This window comes from Festucalex cinctus, chromosome 12 (genome assembly GCF_051991245.1).
Source record: "Festucalex cinctus isolate MCC-2025b chromosome 12, RoL_Fcin_1.0, whole genome shotgun sequence".
NCBI classification, from domain to species: Eukaryota; Metazoa; Chordata; class Actinopteri; order Syngnathiformes; family Syngnathidae; genus Festucalex; species Festucalex cinctus.
This window is the reverse complement of record NC_135422.1, coordinates 7,909,943-7,922,749: the sequence shown is the minus strand read 5'-3', so window position 1 is coordinate 7,922,749 and position 12,807 is coordinate 7,909,943. Positions and strand designations below refer to the sequence as shown.

Genomic DNA, 12,807 nt, shown 5'->3' with positions numbered 1-12,807 from the left:
CCCACTCATCAAGTTACTTGTGGCCTGGTATGCATAATACAATTTTTTTTGCAGATCTGGAGATTGTTTTGACAATGTTGTATCAAATAATGTGCTTATTTTTATGTCTGGTCATGCCACTGTTTGTGTAAGCTGCAACGATAGAAATGTACAGGAGAGTCCAAGATGGAGGCAGACATTAGGGAAATGCCAGTTCCCTACCAGAGTCTCCATATGGATCTGATAAGAGTATCACGTTGTGTTGACGAACGGCTGCTGTCACAAGTCGTTGTGAAGTTCATATTTTTATGTCTGACTGATTAAATTAATGAGTACCGACTTATTCGTGTTGACTTCCATTGTAGCTTTGGCATGATCTAGAAAATTGTAACTCCCAGGACTTCGCTCAGTATTTTTCAGATGTTGTTGCCACTTGTAAACATTCCTTTTAAAACTAAAAAAAAAATGTCACATGAATTCCTTTTGTATGAACTTCTTAACAGAAAACTTGCCCTGTGGTATAAACAAGAACTGAACTGTGACACAGTAATGTAACTATCCCAGAACATACTGTTTATGACGGGGGCTTGTGATAACAAACATCATGTTAACTGTCGCGGTGCACCATGACGCGCTTCCGTCTGCTGCTTGCTAAATTGCTCTGATTGTCATCTTCTCAGGTTTCCTCCTCTGCTCAGAAAAGATAACGTCCCTCACTCTATCTGCTTTTGAACATCCCTCCTCCCTTATGCTATCTTGTCTTCTCTAAATCTGGTTATCCCGCCCCCTCTGATGAGGATGATGATGATGATGATGACCGTTACACACAGTAGCTCTTCCATCTTTACATTACTGCTTGCTATTTCCTTTTATATTGTATGTTCAATATTGAAACACTCTGCACCTCTTAATTCCCCACGTATTTTAATTCTTGTTCTTACCAAAACATTTTGCCCAATTCCAAAAGTTTCCAACTTTGCGGGAATAGTTTGAGATAGGCATTTCCCCCATAGTCGTATGCTTGGATGAGTTTGGTGTAAAAAAATATTTGAAAAAAAACCTGACTCGAATACAATTTTAATTACAGTCATTAATTGTTTACAAATAGTTTTGTCTGTATAATGTAGTTTTTTTAATGTCTTAGACTAGTAAATAGGAAGTATTAAAACAAAAATATCATAATAATTGGTTTCTGCTTTGGTTCTGTCCCCCCCCCCCCCTCTGAAGGCTGTCCAAGAACATTCCCACCACCAAGGATGTGGAACCGCTGCTGGAGATCGACGGCGACGTCCGCAGCTTTGAGGTGTTCCTCTCCTCGCGAACACCTGCTCTCACTGCCAGAGATGTGGAGATGTTTCTGCCCTGCACCGTAAACCTTGACCCCAAACTCCGAGAGATAATAGCAGGTATGAACACATTCAGTAAGTGCGTACTGTATATATACATTCTGGCAAGTAAGAGGAAGTGTCTTAGCCGATTTAAAAAGGTTTCTTTACTTTCTATATGGGCAATTTAGGATAAACCTTAATTAGTCCTACTATAGTGCTATACAAGTGAAGTTTTGGGGAATCAAAATCTGTTTTGACTGGACAATAGACTCCATCCAATTTGATCAAGTCAGGTCAGGACATAATTGTTCGCGCTCTTATCATCAAATTTGAGCATGTCACTGAGTGAAGAAGCTACACAATAGCACTATCTGTCTCTTGCTATGCGACATGAAATTTGAACTTTCAAGCGACATAATGCTATTACAATTGTTTGAAGATAGGAGCCCGAGTGGCGCCGCACTTTTCATGCCATGCGTCACTGACCGTTCAGCCCATTTGAGAGTGTCAATGACGCCTAGTGTGAAGTTGCTGCATCATAGTGTGAGGAGACCACAGGAAAACACGCACACATGCACAGTCTGTCCTAATGAGGCAATGCTGAGTCACGCGTTGGACCAAACGAAGGGAACTCCTAAAAATAGCCAGGTAGACCATGTTTATTTGTGCAGGTTTTCACCTCTGTCCGCTTCCTTATGATGAGGAAGGCCATCTCTCAATCTGTGTGCAGCCACGTCTTGGTACCCAGTGTCCTGCGGCCAGCCAGTGGGCAGCACCGTCAATGATACCCGCCCATGGGCCTGACTCACATCATAAGGCCCCCATTGTGTTCACAGGCTGCTTTGGGTCTCACTCAGTGTGTCATTCAGCCACCACTTGTATAACCAGGAGACATTCTGGTGCCTTCTGTTTCTGGCTTCTACTTTCTTGCCAGCGACACAGAGCCACTCTGTTCCTGTTGCTGGCCTTGTTTAAGTTCATTTTGGGAGGTTCCCCCAAAACTCTTACTCAGCGCCTACTCAGATTGATTGGGGAGAACAATTGCGGCACAGTTCTGTTGTGCCTATGAGTTCCCATGGTCTTTTGTTTGTGTTGTGAATTTATTTGCCTCAGGCTCCTTTTGCCAAAATCATCACGTGGCTTGTGAAAAAACAGAATGTCAACAAGGCTGTTTCTTTGTAAGCAAATGGAGTTGTAACAATCAGAGTGAATGGAATTCACTGTTGAAGGTTGTCTGCGACATTTCATTCACTTGCTTGCAAGTCCTCTTTTCATGTAAAACACTCTATTTCCACCCCCCACCCCCCCAAATCGGTTTCCTCTATTCATTTACTTGCCACGGATGACGAAAGAAAGCAAAATTATTGATGCGTGGGTAGCATCTGAAGGTCCTTTATAGTCATCGCCAGAGATATGATCATGGGCGTCACACACAAACAATTCCCTCTCTCTTCCTCTTCCCCCGTGATTCTCTCCTTTCTTTAGATGTGCGTGCAGCCAGGGAGCAGATGCACGTGGGAGGGGTTACGTATCCCACAATGCCTTTGCAGGAGGCGGCGGTGCCCCGTCCACAGCCGGGATACGGCCAGCACACAGCCGCCTGCTCCCCGGCAGGCTCCTTCGCCGGCTCCTTGCCACCTCAGCCGCACAGTGCCTACTTCAGTGGGATGACTGGTCCTCAGCATCCCTTCTACAACCGGGTAAGACAAGCTGGAGGGCGCTCCAATCATGTCCTTACAATATGATGGAGAAGTAATGAAAATAAAGTGATTTATATGTGCCCACAACCAGTCACAACACACGCCTAGATTTAACTTCATACCTCATTTTCCATCCATCATGTCTTTTTATTGGCACCCAACATAGGATAATTAGCATCCTCTCTCTGTAGCAGGGATGGGGAACTGGTGGTGGCCCACGACTACAATCCGAGTGGCCCCTTAAGAAAAAAATAAAATAAAGCAGTTGAGGGGAAAAACGTTTTGTTGGAAGAGTAGAGAGAAATGACTTGGCACCATTGGTAGATTTTTTTTTTTCAATAATTTTTCCATTATTATTATTTTATTTAAGTTGTTTTTTGGGGGGGAGTAAAGCACTGTTTTTTTGTGGAAAATGAATATCGGAGATTTATCAGCGATTTTGTAGAATATTTTGGTTTACAAAAAATAAAATAAAATACAATGCATTTCACTGGGCGTCAATTGTATTCAGATTTTCACTCTTCACAGGTGAAAGGGATGGACGGGGTCAGTCCACTGTATAGTTTTAAGTTGTAATATCATCATTCACCACCAGATGGCAGCCAGACATGGCTTGGTTGCTCTTGCATTGAGTCTTGTACAACATCCATCCATTTCCCAAACCCACATGTGTAGGCCAAATATTTTCTTGCGGATTTAGATTGACTTGCAGGACGAATAGAACCCCAATCTTTTGTAAGTTCATTTTTGTAGAAAAAAGAATGCACAAAATTAGTGCTTGCCCTTATTGTTGGTTTGCTGTTTAGCAGTTCTATGTCATCCTTGAATGGTAATTTTTACACAAAAAAATTGCAGTCAAACCCTTTATTTTGAATAGTGTTTCTTTTATACATTGAGAAGCATTTTATGAAAAATTAAATATATTAAGAGCATGGATTTTACATGCATGCATGCACATAGTTTGTCCATGTTTGATTTTTGTGTTTAGGAAGCCCAGTAGCAGTGATGCTACCTGCTACATCATTTAAGTTCCCCATCCCTGCTCTCTTGCATTCAATCTGATTTTTATTTGTGTTTTTGTGCCATTAGTTCCCTTCTGTGATTTTCATTTGACCTCCTCTCCTCCTGCCTCCTTAGCCTTATTTCCCCCAACATGTGTATCACCTGCCAAGGCATTATCCCCATCATGTCCCTTCATCCTTGCACCCTTCCATTAAGCATCCTGCTCACCTCAAGGACATCACCGGTGGACTTGTAAGTACAGACATGAAAATTACACTTATGTTGTCCTCATGTTAATTTTGTAATATTTTGTCATTTGAAAATGAATTTGTCAGCGTTGCTGGCACACAAGAGTTAATTGTTGTCATTTGCTTGACCAGTAAGTGATCAGCCGTGGGTTGCGTGTCACCTATATGATAACCTGACATGTTTGGAACAGCAAAATAGTTTTGCCAATGGAAATGTGTGAAAACGAATAGAGCCATGGCAAGCTGAGTAGGTGCCGTGCAGTGGAAAATGTTTTCGTCTTTCACCTGCTCATTCCTCCTTCCTGTCCTCTTAATTCTTCATCGTCTCCTCCAGTGTTTCACGTTTTCCCTCACGATAAATCTGCAGCTCCTAAATGGTTATTTTGAGAAGAAATTAGTGTTAATTTTATCCGCCATTTTTAAATTCAAGCGCAGTTTTAGTCCAGTTTCAATCATGCTTTTTAGTTTTTATCATAGTTAGTCAACCTCATTCTCTTTTTATTTTGTCAATTTTTTTTGTTGACTATAAATCCAGCATTTTAGACTTTCTTGTAGTCCAAGAAAACATAATTCTATTCGTCTAGTTTACGTCAACAAACACTGTCAATGTTTTAGTCTAGTTTCAGCCAGAACAATCATTTTACCCTTGTATTTTTTTGATCCTCAGAATATATGCTGAGCATTTCGTCTTGTCCCAAGTGTTTGTGCATGTTGCGCTCGCTAGCTGCAGATTTTAAAGTGGGTGTGTCACTGTGTGTCACATGACAAGACAAGGCAGAGACAAGATTTTACAAAATCAAATCATTTTTGTCTCGTTTTTGTCCAGAAACTAAAATGTCCATAGATTGAAGCACATTTTCGTCTCGTCTTCATTAGTCGGCGAAGATGCAGACTGATTTAGTCCCAGTTATTGTTTATTAATGAGGGTTTTAGTCAAGTCTAGTCTCGTCTTAGTCCGGTGAGATATGTCCATTGACGCAATTATTTTTGTTTCGTTTACGTCGACGAAATTCACACTCGAAGAAATGGCCACCAAGTCCGTTAGACTCGACTACTGCACAACCCTTGTTTGTATTCTGTGCCCATATCAGGAAGTTATAGCGGAGGATGCAAGAGAAGGCCTCCACTCCTGTCCCTCTGAGCCCGCCATGGTAACCAAATCAACCGCAAAGCATACCCGCTCTGACGGTTTTGCAAATATATAGCTTGTTCTGACTAATAATTTGCTCGCTGATGAACTTGCAAAACCTCCAGCATGCTGAACATTGCACGCCTTGTTAGTCTGTGAAACATGCTCTCTGGGCGCATGTGTACGAGTTATTCGACTCCTCGTTCCCTTACGCCAGTGGTTTGTGACTGGGACCTTTAACACAGAGGAAGCATTCTGTTAAACGTGCACGAGACGCGCCGACGTCCAACACATTCAAAGAGAGCGGCTTCCGTCGGAACAAAAGAATGATAACACTTCTCGCCTGCTCCACAAAGCCACTTATCAGACTGCCGCCAGCAAGCATTTAAAGGAGCGACAGTATATGAAAGATTTGAATATAGAACACTGAGAATGTTCTTTCTCTGTCTATCTTTTCCATTCCACCTCCATCTGCCTCGTGCTCTTTTGTCCTGTCTCCACCGCTGCATAAATGCCCTCAGTTTCATCCTTCATTCGGGCTTTTCCGATGCACATCAGCCCATCTTATCCCTTCCCGCAAATCTGCGAGTGTTGATACGCGTGTGCGCACGGCCTCATTTATGTGTAATTCTTTGGATATGTAAGCGGGCCGAGCCCAGTATAATTGTCAAGCTTATAGAAGTGTGAATGTGGATTCCTCTGTCTACGGGGATTATCATCAGAGCAACTGGCAACACGCACACGCATACACGCACACACACAGTGACAATGAGCCCAGCGCTGTTCGAGCTTATCTCCTTACCAAGACGCTTCCGCTCCCGCAGAGCTCTGTTTCCTCTTCCCCATCCTTCTTGCCCTGCCCTGAGCTCAGCCCAGCTGTAATTACAGTCTTATCACACACACCCTGGTTCACGCAAACACGCATACTTACACACTCAGACACACCCGCTGATATTTGCGTTTTCCTGCGTGTTCCGAATTGAAGGGCGTGCCTAAATTGAAACCTCTGCTTCTCTTCAACTTGGTTTCTAATCTGTCTCGGGCGTAAGATGTTCTGTCTGCGAAGATTATGACCCCAGAAGCTGCGAAAACAAAATCTCCTTGTGTATTAATTCTACCTCCATTAGCCTCGCCTCTTGCAGTCTGGCATGGATGGAAACCGCCTGCCTGGTTACCCTCCTGCTTCTCCGTGTTGTGCTTTTCTGCCTTTTTTTCCTCTTCGTTTCTGCCTCTGCCTTCTCTCACCTCTTTCCACAGGTGCACCGCTGGCCTTATGTCATTGTACATGTTTGTATTTTTTGTCTGATCATATGCCTGTCTGCTATTTTTTGTCTCCTCATCAAGCTTTTAAGGTCACTGCCTTACAAATCAAAGCAGGTACATTGATGGTTTCGTTGTTTTTCAGTCTATGCAGTGGGGTTGCAACGGTACGACAGATGGACAGTTTGATAACAAACACGGGTGGACACATTTTCAATCGGAATTAAAGATTATTAATGGTGCACAATTGGAAATGTTCAGAGGTGTTTTTCTTTTCAAATTGCACAAACAATAATTTGTTGTCATGACAATATATGGTAGTTCATAATTCTTCATATAGTTTATTTATATTTTAATAATATAAATAAAGTCATATGTAAGAGAGAGAGACTGATTATCAGCCGGGCTGATATGCAGCATTTTGATGAATATTGGCATCAGCCTTGTTAAAAAAAATGTTAAAAAAAATCTGAAGACCTACAAGAGGTTAGTTGAAACTGTATTAACTTCAGGGAATTAGTTTTTTAATTTTTTAGTTGACTTCATTAGAGATTCTGCTGACCCTGTGAATTCTCTGCACTTGTTGTTTGAAATTAAAACTACCAGTAACACACTGTAATTAAAAATTTAACATTTCAGTTATTTTGAAATTTTGGAAAACTTCATTTACTGTAGAAATTTAGCGGTAAATTCAGTTAAAGTAAGTTAAATTTATCGGGTGCTATTTATATTTATTTGAATGTTCTATGTTTCCTTTAACTTGAACATTGTGGAAATCTAAAAATGTGTTCAATTAAAATATGGTTAAAGAAATTTCAACAAAGAGTTGCAGTGTTTTTGTTTTGAAAATTTACACCAATAGTTTTCCCTTTTTTTTTATTTTTTATTTTTTTTTTTTTTATTTTAAACAGAAAATGAACATCTGTTCCAAATATTGGTGATTGGCCTCCTTGACTACTAATAATCAATGTCGGCCCTGAAAAATAACAGATTTTGGTATATGTCTAGTATATAATTATGCAATCATGTGATGTAAATATTTAGACACTGATACATTTAATTAGTTTTAGTTATAATTGTGTCATTGGATTATTTTTTAATTTTAAAAATGTTCTCTACTTTTGTGTCACTAACTAATAATTGGTTGGTTGTTATATTGATTGATCTATTTTCACATTTTGTTGACCACAGTTTTTGAATTTCCCAACTATTCTTGTTAATTCCTGTAAACACAACTATTTCCATGAAATCTTCTTTATTACCCCAAATTCTTGGAATTTTGGCCCTACTTCCAAACTCTACAATGAAGTGCATTTAAACCGTTTTTGTCTTTTTTTAATCTGGTTGAATTCACCAGGGGTTTTTACAAAGTTGCGTCATGCACACGATTTGTGATATCCATCAGTGTTCATACAGGCTGTGAAACCAGTATACCGCTGCAACCCTAATCTGCATCCAAGCAGACATTCAACTAACACATACACTCTCTTATCAATATCATGCATGGTGTACAATCAGATAATAGGCACAGCACCTCAAACGCACACTGTAGTGTCCCTTAGTTGCACTAACAGTTTCACACGAGTAGCCGTAGTTGCCCTCCTGCCCGCCGCCCGCGCTATATTATTTCGGTTGTTTTCCCCGCTGTACTCTTAACACCACTCACAATTTGATTAAGTGGCACACTCCTCTGTCCAGGAATCAGAAACAAAGCCTGGGTGGCCATTCGAGCAGTAAACACAGGTTGCAAAGTGAAAGGAAAGAGGAGTAGTTGTGAGTCAATGTCAGTGAGTGAAAAGGAAGTGTAGAGTTGTGGTTTGAAAGTAGATGGTGGTGGTCTTCTTGACTCATCAACAGGCCTCTGGTTTTTAGTGACGCCAAAGCTCGACCACCACCACTCAGACTCCCAGTCTCCATCCCTTAAGTATGTAGCGTACAATTTATGTGCTTGTACGGCATATACACGCAAAAAAAAAAAAGAACAAAGTGGTCGAACTGTTTGGATTGGTTGGCAGCTTTGTTTGCTCTTACTCTTAATTTGTGTGACTGACAGAGGCAGTTACCGTGTGGAATTCTGACCACAGGCCGGCGTGTTTCTCCCCTCCGCGGAGATCCGTTTTTTGTTTTTTGTTTTTTTGCCTCATGCACTAACACGTCCGTGCAGACGTCGTGAACGTGTTCTTCTCATTCTGACTGCATGCTTTCATAGGCCTCCCCTGCCGTCCTGCTCAGCTCAATGAGCACAGACGCAGTGTGCGAGTTCCTCAAGCAGATCGATGGACTCGACGCCAGCATGCTGCGTCAGTACACCTCCACCATCAAGAAGGTGCGCCTGTCAATACCATTCTCAAGTCCACATGTGGAGTTTTTTGGTATTTGGTGTGTTGAACGTTCCACCATTCAGTCGTTTTTCCTCAAACATGACAGGCTAATATAAACGGACGCGTGCTGGCGCAGTGCAACCTGGATGAGTTGAAGAAAGAGATGGAGATGAACTTTGGTGACTGGCAGCTCTTCAGGGGAATGGTGAGGCCGCATTTCTCGCTCCCAAAAGAATGCCCGGTTTCTATGGACATGATTGTAGATGAATGCAATATGTTAATTTTTGTGTTTGAACAGCTCTCAGAATGATGCAATGCCGTTTTACTCTGCTCCAAACCAATGTTACAAATCTAATATACTCATTGAATTAGAGTAAATTTCAGATTGTTAACATAGTGTTGGATCTCATTAGACCAGGGGGTCACCAAGCTTTTTGAAACTGAGAGATATTTCTTGGGTACTGATTAATGTGAAGAGTTGCCCCCATTTTTTTCAATTGTCATAAAACTTACACCAATGCAAGTGTGATTTAATTTGATACAGAAAACTTGCATGGGAAGATTTTTATTTTTTTGTAGAAGAGTAACAAAAAAAAGTGAGCTATTTTTAGAAGAGGCCCACGGTGACCGGAGGTGGGTCGCCCCCCCCCCCCCCCCCCCCCCCCCCCAACACACACACACACACACACACCCCAACAACAGAATTCAGGCACAGACATTTTTCTTACTTTAAGCCATGCAAATTATTATCGTTGCATGCGAAGCGGCTGTTCAGCCCAGGCATAGAGCGAAAGAGCGACACAAACGCATTGTAGCATTGAAATATCCCTTCGATACTCCCAACTTGAATTGAAACTGATAAACAAGCTGTCTTTCATATTCATTCGTGGTTAATTTGCCTTTATTTTAGTGTAAGCCTAACCTAGAGGACCAAAACATTTGTGTGTAATAAATTTAATATCCAGAGTTAACGCTTTAATTTTGACAGCCTTATAAAAAATACTTGGGAAGAGGATCTTGGGGAAAACCAAAAAATCACATTTTAATTTTCTTTAGTGCTTGTCCTCATTGTCGTCATGGGTGGAGCCTATCCCAGCTGACTTTGGCAAGAGGTAGTGTATAACCTGGACTGATCGCCAGCCAATCACAGCTCGTGATGTTGCATCATCTCATATTTCTTCCCAAAAGATGGCTGCATTTTGTTGTGATATAATACCGCGCTCAGATAAGAAGCCGGAACGGAGCTTGGAAAATCCGCATTACGAGAAGCCTTGAATCACAAGCGCGTGTAACGGCCTCCTAAATAACAAACCAGTTGTGTTTTTTAGCAGACATCTGATGCTGAGCTCACATCAGAGCAGCTGGAAAGTGCCGCGTCCTTAACAGCGTCATGCAGTAAACCAGTGTTGTGTTGCCAGGACGCAGCCAGCTCGGCCATCTGGTCGGAGATGGCCGACTGATATCTGGATGAAGGGAGGTCATTGTCAGGGATGAGTGGACCAGCAGCTCAAAGTTGCCTCATTTTCTGCTGTTGCCTTGTAACATGTTTGTTTGCGATGATCTCACTTTGTGAGTCTGCGTCCAGTTAACAAAAATCTTTCTTCCCAAGGTGATGGAGCAACGGCACGCGGAAAGCCAAGCCCTGCTTGAGGACGAGTCGCGGGCTGCTAGCGAGCAGGCCAACAGCGTGTACGGCGGCGAGCCCGGCGGGCACCTGGCGGGGGCCCAGCGGGAAGCGGGGGGCTTCAGCCTCAACTTGAGCTTTGAGGAGCTCAGCGGGGCAGGACTAGAAGAGCCCCCGAGACACGGCAACACCTCGCAGTGGCCGGTCAGTCCGCTCGCCGGCAGCCGAGATGTGATCGGGTGCAGCGTTTCATTTTGTAAAAATAATCATCCGGCGTAAGCATATTTAAATGGGTCGTTCACCTAAGGTCGTACTTTCGAAAACGGTCACAAAGCCACAAAGTCCTCTCCGCGTGTACCTTATTCACGTAGTAGAGAGTGAGAAAAGAGCGCAGCTGAGGAAGTTAGCGGTGTTCCTGAATGTATCAGCAGGCTGAAGAAAAGAAAAAAACACTCAAGGGGCCCCATGGGTGTTATTTTCACCTTCAGCCCGGATTTGCAAAATCTCAGACGCATCAGCAAATTCTGCAAAAGACATTTCAACGACACATCATCCAACAGTAAAATGTCAATTAGGGATGTAACGATATGCAAACATCACAATACGATAATTATCATAATATTGTGGGGGGTTTGTGATATTTAAACAAGATCACAATATTGTAAAAAAAAAAAAAAAAAAAAAAAAAAAAGGACCTCATACAAAAAAAGCACAATATTGTGCTTTTGTATATAAGAGCTATGCATATAAACCAACTACAATCTCTAATAACAATATTGAGGCACTTACTTGCTAATGCCAACACACATTGATAGCTTCACAAGCAAATTTTGTTCCCCTTCATCTGATAATTAGCATAGATTTTAAACATAGAAGGCCAAAACATCCCTAATAAAATTAAATTGCACTAATAAACTAGCCACTAGGCGTGCTAGAACTGCACAAATGGAAATCAACCTGACTTTTTTTAACAGTTGTGTTCCTTTTAAATATTGTGAACATGACGACGACGATATTGTGGCAGTTTTAATATCACGATATCAAGATTTTGCCCTTATCGTTACATCCCTAATGTCAATTTTATTGGTCATCACAATTATTGTACCGGTAGTTTAATCCATTTGATGTGTTTATATCTGCTAGACAATCTGAAAAATATTCTTCTGAATCTTGTTTATTGTTATTGTGGAGCTAATTTGCATTGATGTAGTGCTGTCACTAGGTGTGTGACGATATATCGACATCAGAAACCGTGATACTTTGTCTCCCGATAGATTGTCGATACGCTTACGCAAGTATCGTGATATTTGTAGTTAATATACATCCACTCTTAATTGCTCCATTGTTCATGACTTATTGAGCAATTACTTGGTGGGCCGCTAGGGGGCGCACTTCATAAGAGTGGCGGGGAAATGGACGTTAGTCTTCAGGCGAAGAAGACTCATGAGCTTACTTTAACTTGTGTAAGATAGTTATCTGTCCAGCAATTGACTCACTTTTGCATTGTGTATTATATGTTCAATTTTAACATGACCGGTTCGGTCATTAATTTCCAAAGTAAAAACAGATGTTTGCAAATGTCTTACTTTGATTAAGCACAGAAGATAATCAGTCTTCTTTCATGAAGGATTACAGAAATCAGTGAACAATTACTGTTGAAATGCTGAAATCAGAGGTTTTAGACTATTTTAAATTTAAAAATGCCTCCAAATGATTACTCTATTATTAAAATAGTTGTCGATTAATTTGATAATTTATTGCTTGACACAGCTCTACATTGATGTGCTGTGCTGTATCATACACAGAACAGATGCTAGCATAACAAAGAGTTTAATGTAAATTACAACCACAATAATAAGCATACTGTTTGGATTTACCACTAATCTCACTATTCCCCCCCGTACAGCTCTTGTTGCTAATATTTTGGCCTCTTTTCTCTGCGTTGTCGCCAGGTGGCTAATCTCCACACCACGAGCATGTCCAGCCTCAACTCGCAAGAGTCGGCCAACAACATCTGCAAGTTGACCGACAGGCAGCAGGCCGAGTACCACGACGCCTACCAGGAGTACATTGCTCAGATGGCCCAGCTGGACGCGGCGGGCGGAGGGAAGGAGAGGCCCGTGCAGCCCCAACCGGCAGCCTTCCTCCAGGCCGCCAGCTCGGACGACAAAGGGGTGGGTGGACCGTCGCAAGCACACTTCTTTAGCAATTAGATC

At 41.8% G+C, this 12,807-nt stretch overlaps 1 protein-coding gene across 4 annotated transcripts in view; it reads left to right on the top strand.

Moving 5' to 3' along the window:
• Nucleotides 1-12,807, top strand: part of kidins220a (kinase D-interacting substrate 220a) — a 46,453-nt gene that overhangs the window by 29,044 nt on the left and 4,602 nt on the right. Inside the window, exons 24-32 of one of the 4 annotated variants that reach the window (XM_077538541.1) lie at nucleotides 1,207-1,385; nucleotides 2,793-3,007; nucleotides 4,145-4,261; nucleotides 5,349-5,445; nucleotides 8,572-8,579; nucleotides 8,856-8,972; nucleotides 9,074-9,172; nucleotides 10,577-10,795; nucleotides 12,544-12,765. In XM_077538541.1, the coding sequence (XP_077394667.1) occupies nucleotides 1,207-1,385; nucleotides 2,793-3,007; nucleotides 4,145-4,261; nucleotides 5,349-5,445; nucleotides 8,572-8,579; nucleotides 8,856-8,972; nucleotides 9,074-9,172; nucleotides 10,577-10,795; nucleotides 12,544-12,765 (1,273 nt within the window). Of the gene's footprint in view, nucleotides 1-1,206; nucleotides 1,386-2,792; nucleotides 3,008-4,144; nucleotides 4,262-5,348; nucleotides 5,446-6,730; nucleotides 6,764-8,571; nucleotides 8,580-8,855; nucleotides 8,973-9,073; nucleotides 9,173-10,576; nucleotides 10,796-12,543; nucleotides 12,766-12,807 lie in introns of all 4 variants that reach the window. The other 3 variants (XM_077538538.1, XM_077538539.1, XM_077538540.1) reach the window with 3 other exon arrangements.